This window comes from Scophthalmus maximus, chromosome 17 (assembly GCF_022379125.1).
Source record: "Scophthalmus maximus strain ysfricsl-2021 chromosome 17, ASM2237912v1, whole genome shotgun sequence".
Lineage (NCBI taxonomy): Eukaryota > Metazoa > Chordata > Actinopteri > Pleuronectiformes > Scophthalmidae > Scophthalmus > Scophthalmus maximus.
Window position 1 is genome coordinate 8,924,098 of NC_061531.1, and position 19,207 is coordinate 8,943,304.

The window sequence follows — 19,207 nt, forward strand, 5'->3', positions numbered from 1 at the left end:
GACTGGCCCAGTTTAATGTAATGTGGATGGAGTCCGAGATTGCAGCTAAAATAAAGCGCAGATGTCGTTGAATGAAACGCCTTTGTGCCATACTTTGTGTGCTTTCCAGCTGGGTGGTTTTTAACCATGATTATAGTCAGTGCTTTGTTGCCAATCGTAAATATCAGATTCTGACTCCGCTTAAACGGGTGATTTTCGGCGTACGCCATGTTAAATTCAAGTGCATCCTCTGAGTCCTGCCTATTGATTTGCTCATCTAAATGTCAATCTCTTTATAGGCGGGATTTGTTTCTGGAGCGCTTAAAACCTCTATAATTCTGATCTACTCTTGTTGAAATAAAGCTTGTAGACAGAACAAAAAATATTAGAAGACGGAAGTGTCAAAGAGGGTTTGAATTTAAAAAATAAATATCAATAAACTTTTTCCGGCATGACAGGAAGACAATTGCAATTGGTCCTCCGCTGTGCCTCTTTCACTGACAATTGGTGGAGTCTTCTGTCAGTCAAATTTTCAATGGGCGCCCTCTTGTATTTCTGACCAATCGAAAGCATTGTTTTCGAGTTGTCGTAGGCGTGCCCAGTCGCGTGGACATTCGATATGCAGGAACTGTCATCGGCAACAAGCTGGAGAGCTGCCGTCAGCTAGTGATGCTAGCCCGTGTATCGATTGTGAATACTACCAACAGGCTTCTGCAGCAGGTAATTCATAACTTTTGCCAATGTTTTTTTTAATCTAACAGACTATTTGAGGCTCTGCAGAAAAATAACCACCATGTCAGAAGCAGTTTTTTCAAACGCTACTGCTCGTTAGCGTTAACGACAGCTAGCCAACAACAGCTGCCATGCTAGGTCCCTCACTTGTATGAATGGAGAGGACCCTTGCAAACAGGTTATATATCTCACTATAAAAATACGATAGCTGTTATTATAAGTATCATAAACCAATATCACAGTACACGTATATAATTAACGTTGCAGTCAAATGCCGGCCCCGTCATCAGACTACTAAAACCACCAAGCTCCTGGAGCTGTAACATTGCAGTAGGCAAATGCAAAGCAACTATGTGGAACAGATCTCTGACATTAGATACACTCACGTGTAATTACAACATTTTCACCCTGGATTTATCCGCTAGATTTGTGTTTAATCCGGCCAATGATATCGCAATAGTTTGAAGATGTGAATCACATCGAGAGCAGGTAAACATGAACTAACTTCACTAGTAGTTTCGGGCTCTCGCACCGTTGTTATATCAGTTATCACATGAGGCCGAATGTGTCTGAGAATTCGCGTTTAAATGACACAAATTTGGGATTTAAAGTCGGTGGATGATGGAGAAAGAGAAAGACAGGTATTCCTCGAAAGTGAAGGCTCAAGCTCTTTGGCAATTCATCTTTCTTTGTTCAACTTTCTTTTGCTGTCACACCTCTGCGCTGCTCTTGATCATTCAGAAATGAACAAATGAGTGGAGGACAATGGATCAAACACGTTATTATAAATCATGTGTTGTTTACACACCACTATTTTACATGTAATACACCACGTCTTGATGTGCACCGGCCACATAACGCCTGGTCCTGATTCTTTTGATGTATGATTCATTATCTTTATTAGGCGACGATGACGTTAGCATCTGGACTTTGTTTTTTAAATCTTTACAAATGCAGGATGTGTGTGAAATTGAATCGCAGATATAATTTCTGCAGGCGATGGTGACGTAGTGACAAGCAAAGTCCACACTTGCACACGGGTGAATATAAGTATCTATAGCTATCGATTCAAATGAGCTCAACTGACGTGTGTCACTGTACATCCATCTGCTTCGCGTGCAGTGCACGTTTCGTGCTTGACACCGGTTTTTATAGCTTTATTTCTTGTTGCAAAGAAGCATTGAGTAATGTTGATGCAGAATGAAAACAGTTGAACTGCGCAGAGAGTTCAGCTCAGTCGAAGCAGGAGCAAGGAGAGGGCAGAAAGCGGAGAGATCGGTGTCGGTGTTATTATGCCCAATTTGATCGATATTTGCCAATCTAACCGATCGGATCCATGGTGAAGAGGAAGAAGACGTCGCCCAGCAGCGAAGAGTACGACAATGGGTAAAATTGTGTTTGAAATTATCACTTTATTTAGAGGTCGAATGCACCGAGGGGTTCTCGTCGTCGTTTCTGCAGGGCGCTAAACTGAAAAGCGCTCGCATTTGAATTTAGTTGAAATTGCAGCCCGCATATTGACCATTCGAGCCGAAAGACACCCGCTAAAACACTGGCGCCCGCCACGGAACTATTCTGGCAGCTGAATACAATTTGTCTCCAAACGTTGATTGCATATTCTTGGCGTTGTTTCGTCGGGACCGGAGAGGGGATTTGAAACAAACAGCGGCGGCCATGTTGAGAGACAGTGAACGTCGTCTTTAGAAGTTCATTTTTCACACCGCCTCGCTCCCGATGTGATGCATTTCCCCCCGAATGTGTTTCGGCAGCATGACACTGGGCTCCAGGGAGGGGATCGGTGTTGATGGGCGGCGGAATCCGTCCAGAAAGCCCGAAGGCTGCGACGAGGAGGAGAGCGGCGAGCAGGCGAGCGAGGAGCGCAGTACAAAGGGAGACGACGGAGTGGAAATTCTTAATCCATCTGCCACGGCTCTCAGCCCCGGTGCAGCCCCGCTCCTCCCCGCCTCCCCGCCGGACCGGACCGGGCCGGGCTCGACCCCGCAGCCGCAGACCTCGGCGGAGTCCGCCCCTCCGTGTCACGACCAGCATCATTTTCTGCGATCGAGCGTTCGACCTCCGAGCAAACGGATCCGGAAGGATTCCATCGGCTCGGCCATCAACGGACACGGCGGGGCCAGATCGAAAGGTACCGTCGGTGTGTGTGTGTGTGTGTGTGTGTGATGATCAACTCTTCAGGTTCTGACCATGTTGACACGTTGTGATGCTGTTCTGTCAACTCACCATCCTGTCGCGTTGGAGAGGCAGAAGAGTCACAGGCCAGATCTTAGATTTCAACGAGGACTTGACCTGACTTTTTAAAATGTTTTTATTCAGTTTCTTGGAAACTTTCCTGTACAGCTTTAACAACGAGGCCTGTTGTGACTGTCAGCATGAACAGACTGCGGGAGAAATAAGTCCCAGGTCTTTAAGGCTTCAGTATGGGAATGGGAACAGGACAGCATCATGCCAGAGTTGCTTGCACTTGGTACTTTTTGTTTGTTTGTTTTTGTTGTTTTTGGGGGATTAGAGAAAAGAAAAATGAGCGTTTCACTGCCTTCATCCAATAATTCCGACAATGCATTGCTCTTGTTATTGCAGCATTTTTGAAATAGTTCAATCCACACATGCCACTGCCACCAACAGCGAAGAGAAAAATAACTCAAGGCGCTTAAGTGGCGCTTGTCGTAACAAAAAAGAGATACAATTTTTCCTTTGAAAATTATCAGCCTGATGTTAGCTAGAGATGCCTTGAGGCCCGTCAAGCTGTAATAGTGAAGGATTGGCTTTGTTGATTACATATCACAAATGACCTAATGATAAACTCTAACAGAAAACTGTCTGGATTCAGTGCATCCATGAAAAGGCGGTGTCTTCATGTCCCCCCCGTCTCCGCACCCCTCGAAGAGTGAAAGAAAGGCGAGGCAGCGGGATGGGGCAGGAGCGTTTATGTCCAGTATGTTTGAAACTTACAGCAACTAAGGTGGCTTCTGTTCTTTGGCAAGCCTGTCACTGAAACCTGTACCTGTTTAGTCCTTGCCAAAGGATACAAAACTAGTTTAAGTGATTCTTGACGAGTGTGCGCGCCTGTGTAATGTGACAATATTAAAAAAATATTCTTTCACAAATGAACTGGACTCAAATCCAACAGAAGTAAACACATGCTGTATGTTGTTGACTTAGTTTCTCCGACAGGTAAAACTGGTTGATTTCTTGTGTTGTTCTCAGAAAAGTGAACATTGACCAAGTTTGTTTCAACCAATGAATTCAGAGGGATCAAGTGTTGACCAGTTACTTATTTTGAATATGATGCTATATTAGTACGCATCTGTTTTGAAGGAGACACATCTTGGTTAGTGCCTGTGAGCCACACACACACATTAGCATTTTTAAGTCAATACTTGTATTAGATGAAAATACAGTTGCCTTAACACAGTGCAGTGCTGCATTAGCAACAGCCTTAGTGTTTGTGTCGGTGCCTCCTGGCATTGTGTTGTGTGCGGGGGTAAACTTGGCCATTGGAGCCCACCACGAGTTGGTTTTGGACCTGTGCACCGTAGATCTGGCTGCATGGACTGATTGCTTTTCCTGCCTTCTTGCCAAAACTGAACCACAGGGGGGGTTGTGCACTGTAATGGCATTATTTTACATCTTCCAAGCAGAAACTCAAATTGTTTATTTTATTTTCCATGCTTTACAAAACAGCTCCGGTGGTCAACCAAAAACATTTGGCTCAATCCTTAAATTTTTTTTTACCCAGATATTTAAGTTGTGTTATTCCTCTAAATGTTTCATTACTGATGGATTTGTGGACTCCTTGACTCTGTATAACACAGGCACAGAGAATGGCTCTTCCTCCCAGGGGGCAGTGGGACAGTCGGGGCCGATGGCCAGCTCCACAGGAGGAGTCTCCAAGGCCTCCAAGGGCCAAGGGTCGGCTGAGAAGGAGGAACAAGCCGGTAACCAGAAAAGGGCCCGTCGGCAGTGGGAGTCTTGGAGCGCAGAAGACAAAAACAGCTTCTTTGAAGGCCTCTATGAGGTAACGTGTAATATCAAATTGTCATAACCATATGTTAGGCATCATAGGACACATGAAACAAAGTTTAAAAATGCAAGTCATATGTATCTTTTCACATCTTCTCTGGTCTCCAGCATGGGAAGGATTTTGAGGCGATCCAGAACAACATTGCAATGAAGTACAAGAAGAGGGGCAAGCCAGCTAACATGGTGAAGAACAAGGAGCAGGTCCGCCACTTTTACTACCGCACCTGGCACAAGATCTCCAAACACATCGACTTTGCCAACGGTAAGCTGCCCTAAATCTTTGTTGCCCAAAATCAGATGGAACCTTTCTGAATCTCATTGACAGTTGGAGAGTAGAACAGTATTGAGTATGGAGAATTGGAGCTCCACATCCAACATTATTATTTTTTACAACAATCCTGCTTTCCACTACAGCAGTAAGAAAACCTAACATGACATTCCTTTGTGTTCTCGGGGTTGAAAGGGACTGAAGTTTGTAATATTTACTTTGTTAGTCATTATGAGAAGGCAGTTTTGGTTTATTTCACACAAGGACAATCTATCATTTCAGATATCTTAATTTATTCATGTTGAATCAGGACTGGCCTTGTGGATTTGTTGTAACAGTGCCTCTTACAACAGTCGCTGACTTGGACAAATAAAATAAAATTAAAGTTTAACAATCCCTAAAATGTTTATGTAACACCTTGTTAAACAGGGAAACAATCCAAAAACATATGTGAAAGAATATCGTCAGATAAGCCCCTACAAAAAGCCCTCCCTGTGTCACTGTTGTGTTATCTTAATGTTACATACACATTCCTCCTGCATTGCTGGCTACAGCAGAGTTGTGACTTGTCTCTCCTTTCCTTCTCAGCGTACTCCCGAGTGCTGAAGAAATCCTCTCAAGAACTGTATGGTCTCATCTGCTATGCTGAGCTACGCAAAAAAGTCGGAGGCTGTAAGTGAAGGCTTTGTACATTCATGAATGCATGTCTTTTGTTGTTGTTGAAGTTGTTTTCATGCTGTTAGATTGTGACACATGGGATGTGATTAAACGCTGCATGCTCCCAGTCATGGGGGACAGCTGCGCCCATGGGAAGATGTCGTAAAACGTCTCTCTGGCTTTGTGTTTTGTCTTTGACAGTAATGGATGATAAGAACGTGGCGAAGCTGAACGAACTCATCCAGCAAGGGTAAGACCGTGGGACAGTGGATAAAATGCACGGCCCACTATAAATACACATAATGTCTTTGTAAATGCACACATCTGGAATAGTCAGTATGCAGAGGCTATAACAAAAATCCAGATAAGTTTCATTCTCCGTATAAGAAAGTTTGAGGTCAGGATGACATATGCCAAATACAAGAAAAGTGCATTAGCAGCAGGAAGACAAGTAGGCCACTAATATCACCTGGAGAGAATTTCAAGATATTGTATAGTATATAAAATGTGATATGGTACAATATTACTTACTTCCTGGCTGCTCTTTTGTTAAATGTTCTTGTTCTTTAGTATACTCTTTGTGCCATTATCTAAAGCTAATTTGTTAGTAACTTGTTAGCATGCTCCCTCTTCTCCACTGAAAGGTGCAATGTGATCCAGACAAGTTCTCCTCTAAAATCACTGAAAGATGTCTCCGCTGTTCTGCTTGTTTGGCCAGGGCCACCACTGTGCGCTCTAAAGGGAGGAACCTTCGGATCAAAGCGCCCATGTGTCGCGCACTGAAGAAGCTTTGTGACCCAGACGGTGAGACACTCAACACATACTGCACATGCAGAGTAAACAAACATCAGTGCTGAAAATACAAAGTGCGGTGATGGCGAGGCACAGTGTTTGTGGGGGGTGCCAGAGGGGGTTTGGCAATAACAATAGCAGTGTAGGCTAGTGGTGTTTCCATGGTAACACTGTGGGAGCAAAGTGAGGAGGAGGAACAGGAGGGAGATGATGGCGATGACTGGTCCGGCTGGCTGCCACCAACCCTTCTTTTCAACATCATCCAAACTTATAGAAATGTCCTTTTAATCTCGGATGTAAAATCAGAATTCCACTGCTTGTGTCTGCCATGTCTCCCACATAGTCGCTCTTTATTTTCATAGCTGTATCAGTGCTTTGTACTACTGAGTTTAGTTACAGTCTGTTCATTGCCTGCTAATGCATCAATTGCACTGTCAACTGTAACATAACATTCATGTGGTATCATTGAATACTACATGAATGTAGTTTTCAATGCTTTAAGATTTAAGATTTTATTAGTACATACAGTCACAAAATACCACTGGGTGGACGCCAGCGTTCTCGCTCTTTAAAAATACTTAACCTTGTCCTTTGTTGATGTATCTCAGTCGTTCTCATTGTGTCTTTTTGTCCTTGCAGGCGTGAGTGATGAAGAGGACCAGAAGCCGGTGCGTCTACCACTGAAGGTGGCAGTGGAGCTCCAACCACGCAGTAACCACTCCTGGGCCCGCGTGCAGAGTCTAGCCCACAACCCTCGCCTCAGGTCAGTCTGACTTTGTCCGAGAGGAGTCCCAACAGTGGTGTAAACCCTTTTGTCAGACCTAGAGGAACTTTATATGTTAGGTATATAATACCAAAGTTACCCAGTCCAATGTTGTTCAGCACTGTCTTACCACAGCTGCTTGTAAGAAAACAGCTTTAAGTAAACTTTTTTGTTATTGTCTTTTCTGACCCAGGATGGTGGTCGAGCTCCATAGGAAAGTTTCCAGCCTCATTGAGTATCTGAAACAGAAGTGGACGTACCAGGACCAGTGCATTGTATCCTTTAACACATTATACGCTTAGCAATACTGATCCCATTTCATTGAAGGAAAAAAGGTGCACATAGTATGAATTCATCATGTGACAGTGGAACAGTGAGCTGGATCGCTGTTTTACAGTGTCTTTTTTAATACAACCCACTGCAGTTGTATATTGCAGTTTATCGATAAAGAATTGGAGAAGACATACCTCTTACTGTTAGTTATGTTTGAGTCCTTAACACTGGTGTTTCAGCTTAAGAGTCTCATGGAGAGGGAGTCTCTGGAGAACAGCCAGTCTAACGCCGCCTCTCCCAGCAAATCCCAGCCTGATGAACTTTTTCTTTTCCCGGCTGAGAGCAGCACCTTGACCACGCTGCCTGGTGTGGCACGGGTGGTTCACTCCAAAGCCTCCTGCACCGTACACTGGCTAGAAAGTGGCAAGAACCGGCCAAATGCCAAGGAATTGCCAGCTGCCCAGATCCTGGGTATCCACACGGCGCCCCCACCTCGGCCTGGTGCTAAATCTGGACGGGGGGGTACTGCTGCTGCTGGTGCATTAGTGACTGTATTGGGTGATACTCGTCGGACTGAGCCCCCTAACCCTGAATCTTCACCAGACGGTTCTGCGAAGGCAGAGGAGAGGAGACCTCTGTCTGTTTCTGTCACTGCTCCCTGTCAGCAGACTGTGGCTCCCAGAGAAGAGGAAGCTGGGCTGGGACCCTCTGAGGGGGGCAGGACCTGCACTAGCGTGGAGCCCAGTGGTGGATTTGCGGTGATCAAAAGCACAGAGAAGTTGTGTAGTGGTTTAGAGATCTCGTCTGAGCAGTGCAAAGAGGAGCAGAACACCAGCACCTCTTCCCCTGAAGCCAGTCACACTCCTCTAGCCAAACTGCCGATGACTGGCTCAGAGGAAGTGGCATTGCAGGGCTCTGCACCGGCAGCCAGAGAGCGGACTGTTGAGCTGATCAGAGAGGAAGGCTGGAGTGCCCGTGATACGGAGAACGTCACCCTGGCTGAGCTATACCTGATGTTCGGAAAGCCTGGCAAGCTGCAGCTCGAGTACGAGTGGCAGCCTGTTGCGGCCCCTTCCAACAACCAAGAAAACGGACCAGCCTTGGTACAGGCCAAGCCCAGCAGGACACACAGAGTTTTGCGCTGCCTGCTCAAACTGGTGACCACTGAGGTCAATCCTAAACCTCTGGTAGGGATTAATTCTTACTTCTCACCGAGTTGTTGCTGGTTGCCAACGACATTCATTTTGTTCGCAAAAAAATTACAAAGTAGCTGATTTAGGTTAAAGACTTTGAATGTATGTATTCCTGTGGCATGAATGTAAATTGCAACTTTAAACAGATATTGTTTTCAAGTGTTCCTCATGTGCCACACTGCATTCTCCCATATTTTCACAAAACTGCAATGCTAAGTGCTCTAATCAACAACAGATCCTCCATGGATGGATGAAGTTAGGTTGGTACAATGTCAGCTGATTATAGGACTAGAACAGGCCGTGAACTACGTTTACTTTGCCACCTTTAAATTGAAGTAAAAGCATTATTTGTGGGACAGACGCTGTCATTAACGTGTCCTCCCCTCCAGGCTCCGGAGCTGTGCTCCACGGCCACGTCACCGATCAAGAGCCACCAGGAGGAGCAGAACCTGGTGCTCACACCTCCAGGAAAAGGGCCCGTAGCTGGTGTTCGCAGCCCCAGCTGTGGCCGGCAGCAGGCCTCTGTCCGAGGGGCCAGGTCACACCTGGCAAACGCTGGAGCCTCAGGTATTTGTGGGCCTCGCTCCTATTCTCTAAGGCCATTACTACAGACGCTGAATATCAATCTGCTGATTTTGTTGATATGGTGTTTTGATATGGAGGGTTTTGACTGATATGTGTTTTTATGTTGATGGTGCTCTAGTTAATTTTTTGGATGATGGGAATCGATTGTGTGTAATAAGTGCAAATGCTTCCTGTTCCATATGTGTTTGGCTATTTAAAAGTTCTTTGAGTAGCATATTCTTAGCATCTTACTCCTCACATCCTTCGCCCTCTTCAGGTGGACGCAGTCTCCCTCGCTCTCTGCTGGGGTCGACAGCAGGCGCTGACTCAGAGGGGGGGGTGTTCGCGGTACCCACCACGCTGCCCCCCAACAGCTCGCGGCACAACAGAATGTTCTCCCCCAACAAGGAAGCTGAACTCGCCTTCAGACAGCAGCTTGACTCCATCAGTGTAAGACAGAGCAAGACATCTTTTTCGAGTACAAAGACTAAACTGGTTTATTTTCCAGACGAATATGTGCAAATGTAAAGATGACATTTTTTCCCCTCGTAGATGCAGTCGGATCTTTTTTCAAGACAGAGAAAACCTCGGAACAGGCAACTTCGGAAACCCCTTGTAGTTCAGGTACAACGCAGTGGTATTCAAGTGAACCATCTTCGTTGGTTTGACCTTCTCATGTTATAATTGTGCATCTATTACACGTTGCTGTGTCACGATGGGCTAGAACTTTGCTTCTGTATTGTGCACAGCGAACACTGCTGCCCCGGACTACAGGAGACACTCCTCAGCACGTCTGCTCCTTCTCCATCCTCTCAAACTCCTCTGCCACAGGTACAGTTAGCACACATGTCATCAGTGTAGCAGGATGAGATATGTATGAGAATATATGTTTTCGGCAGAGGATGGAAATTCTTAGTGCTGAAGGAAAAGTCCGACAGTCTAGTGTAAAAAAAATTGTTATTGAACAAACCCTTTAATCGGCCTATTTATGTATTTATATTGATAATTAATTCAGCTGATGTGCTCTTTCTACATAATTAAATAAAATGTCTCTCTTTCAACAAGAACTATGCTAACGTCTTGCTTTTTCCCTTCCTGTTTCTTCCCTCAGGAACTGGATCCTTCCGGCCAATCCACACTCGCCTGGCTCCAAACCCCCGCCCCCTCGTTTCCAAAGTTCCCCCTGCAGCACCCAGCTCTACAGCAGCAGCCAGCCAGCTCTCCAGTATGTACTGGTTCTATTAAACAACATATTTTAGTGTTTCATTAAAACAATTTCAAATTCAAGATAAAGGGAAATGGTGATAGACTTTAGTTTTCTCTTTTCTTGTTGCTCTTTATCCTGTTGTCACAGTGACTAAATATAGTTTGATAAGCTTTTGCCTTATTTAATTTTAATTATATCTTTAACAGAGATATTTTATGACAAGGCCCCATCACTAAATGGCCTCAACATAACAGGAAGACAAGCACATATGCAGCAAAGTAAAACCATTTAAATCGAGTTTACCTCTTCATTAGAAACCTCTTCATTACAAATCTGTTGACTCACTGTATTTACAGTTGGTGTCTCCTCGAATCCCAATGGCAGCTTCTTACATGCCATCAACACTATTGTTACATGAAAGCTTTTGGATTAAGTTAATTTCATATGTGAAACTGTTCCTTGGACTCTCTGTATTATTATTTGAATTTGAGTCCTAGTTAGTCATAATCATTATCAGTTATATATGAAAAATGTTTGCCTACTTTACTCCCACGTGATCTCCTGCATTCAATATAGCTTTGAACAAATAATCCTTTGTGCAGGGGTAAATTGACAAAAGGAACATTATTCCAGTCAAAGGAAGTGCCATTTTCACCATCCCCCCAGCTTTTATATTCTAATTGTTGTTGAGTTCAATTGCTGAACTACTACACCAACTACTGTTGTGGTTGGTGTGAAAAACCCTCTGTGTTTCTAAACTGTTTCTACTCTCTCAGGTGCCATTGACCTGGCAGCGAAATCTGCAGGCATCATCCCTGGCAGTCCCTGTCGCAGTCTGGATTCTCCCTCCGTTGATAACAGCACTCTTCTCGCCACCACACCTATTGCTGATGCTGAACCGGACTCTCGACTCCTCGAGCAAAATGTCCCAGAGGTCAGGACACACGCACGCACACACACAAAGGTTGTGGTTGAAGACTCAAATTTGATTTTTGGATCAAAATAATTTTATGTTATAACTAATACCCAAGTAATTTATCCCCTAAATTAAAAAATTATAATAACAAAGTCCCTTTTGTCTCCTTTTAAATTTACAATAATTTTTATCTTGCTGGACACCAACAGATATGCATCCACGTTGCAATGAAAACTCCTTTGATGATAACCAATAAAGTAATACTAAAGGTTCAGCAGCCCCACTATAAGTGTGCCACTTCTTCCCACAGAACGGTTTGCCTCCACCCTCTCCTGGAGTGACCGGTGGTGGAGACACACTCCTCGCTCCACCCAGTGTCGCTTCGCTCCTGGACATCTCTCTGCCCGGACCCCCAGAAGAGGCTCTGGCCCCTGGGGAGCCTCAAACACACATCAGTGACTCCATCATCGAGCTTGCCATCAACTCGGCGCACTACGGTGCGTGCCAGCTTGAAACCTACATGCCACATTTATGTAGCAAGTTTTTATCTCTGTAAAACTTGCAAACGAAAAAAACTAAAAAAGTTTCTGACCTGTCAGGCTTATTGACCATTTGCGTGTGTTTGCATCTCCTGGTGCAGGGGAGGAAACGGCTCTATCTCCAGCCAAGCTGAGCAACAATGACAGCTCCAAACTTTTAACCTCGTCTCCGTCAGTCAGCCCGTCCCGAGGCTGGATCCCATCACCCACCCACGACCCCCAGTGGTACCCCAGCGACTCGTCCGACTCCACACTGGGATGCCTTCTCTGTAAGTCTTGTCTCTCCCAAAGTAAAATATCCACAAACAGATACTATAACAGACGATTCATTTTTTGTCAAATTGGTTTATCGTGCATTGCAGCTCTAAATGGTAAATGGATTATAATTATATAGCAATTCTCTCATCTTATTGACCACTTGAAGCTCAAAGTCACATTCATCCATTCAAACACAATCATACAGCATTGCTATTTCCCGCGCTTTTTCTGTCACATTCACACAAATTCATGCCACAAGACCTTTCAGAGGCAATTACGGGTTAAGTGTCTTGCCCATGGACACATCGGCATGAGGACTAGGGAAAACTGAGATCACACTAACACAGATTTGTTTGCACGCTTCATGTGAGCTGTCCCTCTGCTTCTTTCCAGCCAGCATGGTGTCTCCTGATAAGGGGAGGCGGACCACCCTCACCCCCTCCGGCCCCTCCAGTGGCACAGCTTTGCTTGGTCCGAGCCTCCTTGACTGCAACTCCCATGATTCCTTTCAGTCCCGTGGCCTTCCCGATGTGGCAGAGGTAAGTCAGCCCGTTAGTCAATAAGAGATATGTAAGGGGTGAGAAAGGTTTGTCTTCTGGCCCATGTCCCGTCCTTCCACCAAGTTTTGTGGAAATCCATCCTGCTGACAAACAAAGAAAACCATGAGGGAATGGAGAACATGGAATTGGACACAAGATCAACATCTGTTTCAACTCCTGTTATGATGTATCAGTGAAAATCTCCACGCCGAACGCTGAAGTGTAACATGTTACCACAGATACCAAAATAGTCTTGTATCAATATAGTTTGTCGCTTTCACTGCTAACAAACCTGTTCAGTTGACAACCAAAAAAATTTAACTAGGCAGGCAAATGTAACCACGCATGGTTTGGTTAGAAAACACAAATGAATGTGTTCATTTTCGAGCACTTTGTTAAATGTTGGCTTCTGTGTACCTTAAACTCCAGAGGTTGCTGCACAAAACAGATTTTCATATCTTTCGCCGTCGCCCTTTGCTGTTGTACATCGAAAGCTCTTTGGTTGTGTTTGCAGATGGACTCTCAGCTCGCTTGTATGATGAGCGAGAGCAGCGTGGACTATATCGCTCGCTTCAATGACCTGGCCCAGGAGCTGGCCGTGACAGAGCCCAACAACCCACCGCCCTGAAGGCAGAGAGGACGTGGCCCCACCGAACCATGGCCGTCTGGAGGACGAGTCACTGGAGCGGCCGGAGGATGGGTCTCGCCTCTGTGTCGAGACTTGTTGGTCCTCGGTCGCTCCCCCACTGAAGAGAAGACTGTTGTGGAGAACAGACCAGCCCCTAAAAGCCATCCCTGCCCTGTTTGTTAAAGTGCAATAACAATGGTGAACCTCGACCATTGTTCACAGCGAGTTAGAAACGCATCGGTTTCACCGAACTTTACGGTGAAATGCCCTTTAAAAACAAACACTTAAAAAGAAAATGCGTTTACAAAACACAACCTCATGTACAGGAAAATACGATGCCATATCTGAACAAAATATTTTATGTCTTTTCCTGATCCGTGTGTGCGTGCGTGTGCGTGTGTGCGTGCCAGTCTTTTGCTCACAGATTGACCTCCAAAATGTGTAAATCCTGCAAAATGTGCAGTGTAGATCCTAGCTGCTGGAGGTGGATTTTTGGTGTCAGTGGCAGTGAGAAAAACATAACTTTATAAAGTCTATTCAGTTACTACAGTGGCAAACGTGGAGAACACCACAACACAGCATGAAGGAGTGAAATCCTTTGCGCATGCCCTCTAATTTACTAATGTGCTTCTCATCCAAGTCACTTCAGATATCATTGGTTACATTTTGGAACATGACATGAATTTAATTATCTTACAGCCACGTGCAAAATGGCAGCTTCTGTTAGACTATGTAGCTCTACAACTGTGATCATCTGCAGCCGAGACCCTTGAATTTAGTGCTGAAATCTATTGGAGTTTAAAGTCCATCACCAGTGGCTTCATCAAATTTTGAAGTAATTGAAATTACCTTTATGTTGGTTTGTTGCATGAACAGGTTGCTAAGAAATAAGAACTTTATTCTTCTGGAAACTTAATCTTGCAGTCATCAGAATACCCAAATATGGACTTTAGCTCTAATTTTGAATAACCTTAAGTTATAAATGGTAAATAAATAGTGTTTTGACTCCACTACTGAGAAAAAGAACATTGCACATTTACCTGATCCCTTTTGCCCATAATGTGACCAACTAGGTATTCATTTTAGATACTGTTTTGAATTCAAAGCGACTGGTAACATTTCCCTCTGGTTTAACTCCACAAGAGCAGGCAGTAAGAAGGATATAATGACGTCAAACACTTAAGCCGCAGTCGACACTCCTCTCATTTTAACTCACAAATCACTATTAAAATCAGCTGATTGATAGATAGATAAGCATTGACACTGATCACTGGCTAATGTCAACATGATCGGCTTCAAAACGCGTTCATCATCCCTTTAACGTCAGCATCTGAATGTGACAACGAATAGATGCTTGTTTTTTGCTTAGTTTTTGTTTCTTCATCCATGCAGTTTCGCTGTTGTTCACAGGGACTCGAGTACAGACTCACTGCAGTCAGATGTTCTCCGAATTTCAACCAACAAGCATCGTCAATATGCAGTATTGAACACACTTTGCCTCATCAACATGTTGAACTTCCCCTTCTGTGAGTGTAAATTTGTCGGAGATCTCCGGTCATTTCACAAAAGGGTTTAAAAATGTTGGTCTCCTTCGAGCACCTTGGGGGCTTTGACTCTACAATGTAAAAGCTCTTGTGATGAAGACGTCTGACAAGGTTTCATCTCCTCACACTAGAACAGAAATGGAGATGATTCTTCATAAAGAAATAAACAGCAGGTTTTGTCTTTGAATCTGGCATGTTGGTTTATTTGTTTTTTGTTTCGGGATTTATTTGTACAAATGGCAATTCCAGTATTCACTGCGCTTTTGTAACATAATTTAAATTGTTATTTGGACTATTTATTGGTAACATTTGTGAAAATGTTTTCTGTTTAACTTAATATTAAAATGACATCTGAAAAAAAGGAAAAAACCTGTTGTTTAAAAATGTTCACTTTGTAAAAGGTGTTTTTATCCTCTGTATAAAGATGGTTATAAAACCAGCTTGTTGTGTTCTTGTGTTCGTTGTGTTAAAACCAGTTCAAACGTAAATATTGACATGAAAAGTGTGGCCTTTGGCATATAAACAATAGTTAGTCATCTTTTCCAAAAGAATATTTCATCTTATACTGGTAAGTATAAGTGCAAAGAGTGTTACTTAAGAAAGGCATGTCCATTTGGGCTCCATGCGGCGCAGTCAGATTCATGTTTTGGTCCATGTGACTGAAACTGCTGGTGAGTCGCTGGTTCCCCACCGGCCACTGCGTCAGCCCTCATTCATCTTTCGGTTTCTGCTCCTTGTGAGCACGAGAGGCCATGAGCTTGAAGAAGAGTGCGGGCCACAGTGTGCGCAGGTAGATGGCCACGGTGGGCATAGGTCCTGCTAAAACCACATCCTTGCTCCTCTGACGGACAGCCTTCAGAACCGCCTGAGCCACGTCCCTGGGATCCCGACCCATTGCCGTGGTTTTATCCAAAACTGAAAGAGGCGTTGCACAAACAGGAAACAATGCATCATTGACAACTGATGCCACAGTAGACTTGGTAGGAAGGGAAGTCTTTAGTTTCTTTGGCTTGTAACCCATGTTCGAACAGAAGTTTATTTTCCAAACTGACAAAACCAACATGACTGACAGTGATGGGCTGAAGTGAGGAAACCTACCACATCAATAAAAAGATGCACATACATGCGACTCACAATAATACACTGATGCAAAACATCAGAAAAGTTTTTACTCGAGATTTTGTTGTTAATTCTAACAGGAAATGTGTCTTTCAGACTCTAAATGCAATGCTTTGTTGACCTTTTTTTATGAATTGCAAATGGGCAAACATGTGACATGGCTATATCCACCTTTAACAAGTCATTGTTACAGTTTACATATGTGTCATTTCCTCACCTCCGTACTTCGAACCGTCCCCAGAGACGGCGTTGAGAGACAGGTTGGTTCGGATGTACCCAGGACTTATCACGCTCACCGGAATCCCGTAGCGCTCGATCTCGGCCCGTAAGCAGTCAAAGTAGGCCTGGGTGGCGTGTTTAGAGGCTGCATCTGACCGCAGTGTTAAAAAAACAGAGTCCTGCTTCATTTCCCATCAACCTTGGATCTTTGTTTATTGTAATTGAATAAGTAAAGGTCACTTACAAGCTGATCTGTGCGGGATGGCGATCTTGCCCTGGACACTGCTAATGACCACGATGTGGCCGCTGCGCTGGCGAACCATGGAGGGCAGGAGAGCTGTGAAGGGAGCAGGGAGGAAATAGTGAGTGCTGATAAACTTGCTCTTCTACACAAACTGAAGGTGTCTCTTCCTAATCAGTGTGACCAAAACGACACAAAGAGCTGTGACACCATCATACCGTATCAAGACTACGCACATCTGAAAACCAAAAGCCACAAAAACTCCTCACTAACCCTGAGTTAGAGCAATAGGCCCAAAGTAATTTGTATCCATGACATCCCGTTGGACTGAAAGATGGGTCTCCAGTATGTTGCCACGGTAACTGATTCCAGCATTATTGATAAGGACATCCACTTGTCCATGACATTTCAGGATCTGCTCTGCGGCTCTGTCCACTGACTCTGTGTCGGCCAAGTCGAAGGTAACTGTTCTGGGAGTATGAGTCTGGTGGTTGAACAAAACATCACAGTTAACTACTCAAGTTGTTTCACATCATTCTATAATTCTAATATCTTAATTAAAGAGTGATAACAGTGATGGTAGGAATGTTAAATGTGACCTTAGTTTTATATCTGAGCTCTACTTTTAGAGAAGAGGTCCTCTACACTAAGTAAAAATATATTTGTTTTGAGTCAGGGACCTTGGTGCATCTGTCCCTCTCTCCTTCATATCATCCCTCTACCACTGTCTGTAATAAGGTCTGGAAATGTCCCAAAAAGAAAAAAATTATGTCAACTAACTGATTAATCTATTCATGGTCCGATTGTTTCACCTTCTGCTGTGTGCCTGTTGAACACGCTGTAAGCTCCTGGACCAGCTGCTGCAGACGGGCTGCATCTCGACCACACAGCACAAGCCGCGCACCGGCAGCGTGGAAGACCCACGCACACTCTACAAAACAGGAAACACAACCTACTTGTTTATGCTCCATATCAAATGCATGAAATTTGAAACAGTGTGACATGAAACATTTTGAGTTAAAGTGAAAAAGAGTGAGTAGGAGGCCAACCTTTCCCAAGTCCAGAGCTGGCCCCTGTGATGACCACCACAGCATCCTGCAGAGCAGCTCCTGGTCTGAGGCGGACAAGTATCCGGTACAACAGCAAGACCCCAACACTTGCTAAAACCAGCGGCAGCATTCCTCCTCCCGTGACACGCTCCATGGCTCGCTATCCCCCTGCCCCCCCCCTTCAAAAGTAACTGATGGTGTACAAAAAATGGTTGGATAGAAAATGAACACAAACGAATGAAAACGGGCTTTAAAAGGCCACAGTGAGAATGTGTGCTGTATACACTCTCTTGCCCCGTTGCCAAAGTGACAGTGGATTTTAAAATGTCCTGATCATTTAATTACGCTGCTTGCACACACACACACGCAATCATCAAATGTATCAGACATAAAGAAACAGACTGTAGAATAGTCCATTTTGAGTCACTGTGGTAAAACTATGTTTGTGTGTGTGTGAGTGTGTGTGAGTGTGTGTGTGTGTGTGTGTGTGTGTGTACTGAGTGTGTCCAAGGATTGAAGCATCTGACATCAACTTCACATGTTCACCAGATTCAAATCACTGAAAGTACATAAGACTGGTTTCCAATCGGGTATTATAAACGATATGAAAATATAAACACGTGGTAGTTAAATGCGTCAAGAAGCGTTCAGCTTGTCGTGACGCACAGCGGGATTGTGTCTATGACATTAGCCTTCCACCAGAACACACATGACAGAAATTAAATACATGTTAAAAAAATAAAAGTAAGTAACACACTGAAAACAAAACACGATGAGTTGAACAATGAGTTGCGCTGCACAGTGCACAGGCAGGTTCACGTCAATGGCTGGGGTCGCTCATGCTAACGTTAGCTAGCTTAAACTGTGTGACCAGCGGATCGAACCGACGAGTTCGTTATAGAATAAACAAATCATTCCAAGACTCACCTGAAGCGTTACCCTGATGTACAAAAAGCAGCGTGAGTCGGTGACGGGGAAAGTTCCGGGCTCGTCTGAAAGGAGGACGCCCCGGCGACATCCGGACTCCTTGAAGGGCTTCCGGCTGTCCGCCGCCGGGGATTGTGGGAGTTGGAGTTTTTGGCTTGACAGTAATTCAACGAGCACAAAAGTGACTGTCAGTGTCAGAGGAATGTTGACCTCATTAACAGTGCCTTCTTTATGGTGGATGGGGAACCTCTTGTCCACCCAGGAGTCTCATCATTAAAAGGGAGTTTCAAAAGCCAATACATAAAAACAAATTCAAAATAATCCTCCTTTGGATAAGCACCAATTTCAGTAGGCCAGCTGACAGATGATTAGTCCGCTCTGGCCGCAAACCAGCAGACTAACTCGGTTATCTCGGGTCCGTCCCTCTGAGCGTTTGTCCGTCATCATCATCAAGTGTCTCTGCACATCTTGTAAAGCATGTGTGGCGTGAGAGGCAAGGGCCCCGGGAGGTTAGGCATGCTCTGTAAGACTAAATGCAATTTATTTGATTCAGCTTCCAAATGGCCAAGTTTGGGCTAAAAAACCCTGTGGTGCCTGTGGTTTTCTAGGTCAAACACAGCCACGTTCACAAGCTGAATCTTCAGCCAACAGCCAGGGTGTCGGTCATCTGAGGCGCTGCTTTCATACACTGTACAGTTATTAAGAAACTCTCCATTTTATCAGCATAATCACTGAGGCACATAGTTAGCACCTTAATTA

General features: G+C 44.5%; 2 protein-coding genes across 3 annotated transcripts; one reads left to right on the forward strand and one right to left on the reverse strand.

The window, feature by feature from the left end:
• Positions 1-562: 562 nt before the first annotated feature.
• Positions 563-15,332, forward strand: cramp1 (cramped chromatin regulator homolog 1). Of its 2 annotated transcripts, none has more exons than XM_047327958.1 (20): positions 563-699; positions 2,481-2,857; positions 4,545-4,747; positions 4,861-5,014; positions 5,609-5,692; positions 5,879-5,927; positions 6,396-6,481; positions 7,109-7,232; positions 7,426-7,507; positions 7,745-8,692; positions 9,088-9,265; positions 9,540-9,712; positions 9,815-9,886; positions 10,012-10,093; positions 10,374-10,487; positions 11,246-11,403; positions 11,696-11,882; positions 12,026-12,193; positions 12,576-12,721; positions 13,236-15,332. In XM_047327958.1, exons 2-20 carry the CDS (start codon positions 2,482-2,484, stop codon positions 13,347-13,349), a joined length of 3,498 nt encoding a protein of 1,165 aa, XP_047183914.1. In that variant the 5' UTR covers positions 563-699; position 2,481; the 3' UTR covers positions 13,350-15,332. The 2 variants fall into 2 exon arrangements, with proteins under 2 accessions (XP_047183914.1, XP_047183912.1); XM_047327956.1 differs by lacking the exon at positions 563-699 and adding an exon at positions 1,915-2,097.
• On the reverse strand, positions 15,068-18,575 carry dhrs7b (dehydrogenase/reductase (SDR family) member 7B). The gene is made up of 7 exons (XM_035614384.2): positions 18,449-18,575; positions 17,522-17,712; positions 17,285-17,403; positions 16,746-16,956; positions 16,476-16,568; positions 16,230-16,382; positions 15,068-15,808 (listed from the first exon to the last, which is right to left on the reverse strand). The coding sequence occupies exons 2-7, from the start codon at positions 17,673-17,675 to the stop codon at positions 15,603-15,605; spliced, it is 936 nt and encodes a 311-aa protein (XP_035470277.1). The 5' UTR covers positions 17,676-17,712; positions 18,449-18,575; the 3' UTR covers positions 15,068-15,602.
• Between the last annotated feature and the right edge of the window lie 632 nt (positions 18,576-19,207).

Excerpts from the sequence above, each read along its gene's own strand:
- cramp1 (XM_047327956.1), top strand. The coding sequence starts at position 2,048 with ATGGTGAAGAGGAAGAAGACGTCGCCCAGCAGCGAAGAGTACGACAAT. Across the intron at positions 6,482-7,108 it reads GAAGCTTTGTGACCCAGACG|GCGTGAGTGATGAAGAGGAC; the intron begins GTGAGACACTCA and ends TTGTCCTTGCAG. Across the intron at positions 7,233-7,425 it reads GCCCACAACCCTCGCCTCAG|GATGGTGGTCGAGCTCCATA; the intron begins GTCAGTCTGACT and ends TTTCTGACCCAG.
- dhrs7b (XM_035614384.2), bottom strand. The coding sequence starts at position 17,675 with ATGGAGCGTGTCACGGGAGGAGGAATGCTGCCGCTGGTTTTAGCAAGT. Across the intron at positions 16,957-17,284 it reads CAACAGGCACACAGCAGAAG|ACTCATACTCCCAGAACAGT; the intron begins GTGAAACAATCG and ends TTCAACCACCAG. Across the intron at positions 16,383-16,475 it reads CATCCCGCACAGATCAGCTT|ATGCAGCCTCTAAACACGCC; the intron begins GTAAGTGACCTT and ends CACTGCGGTCAG.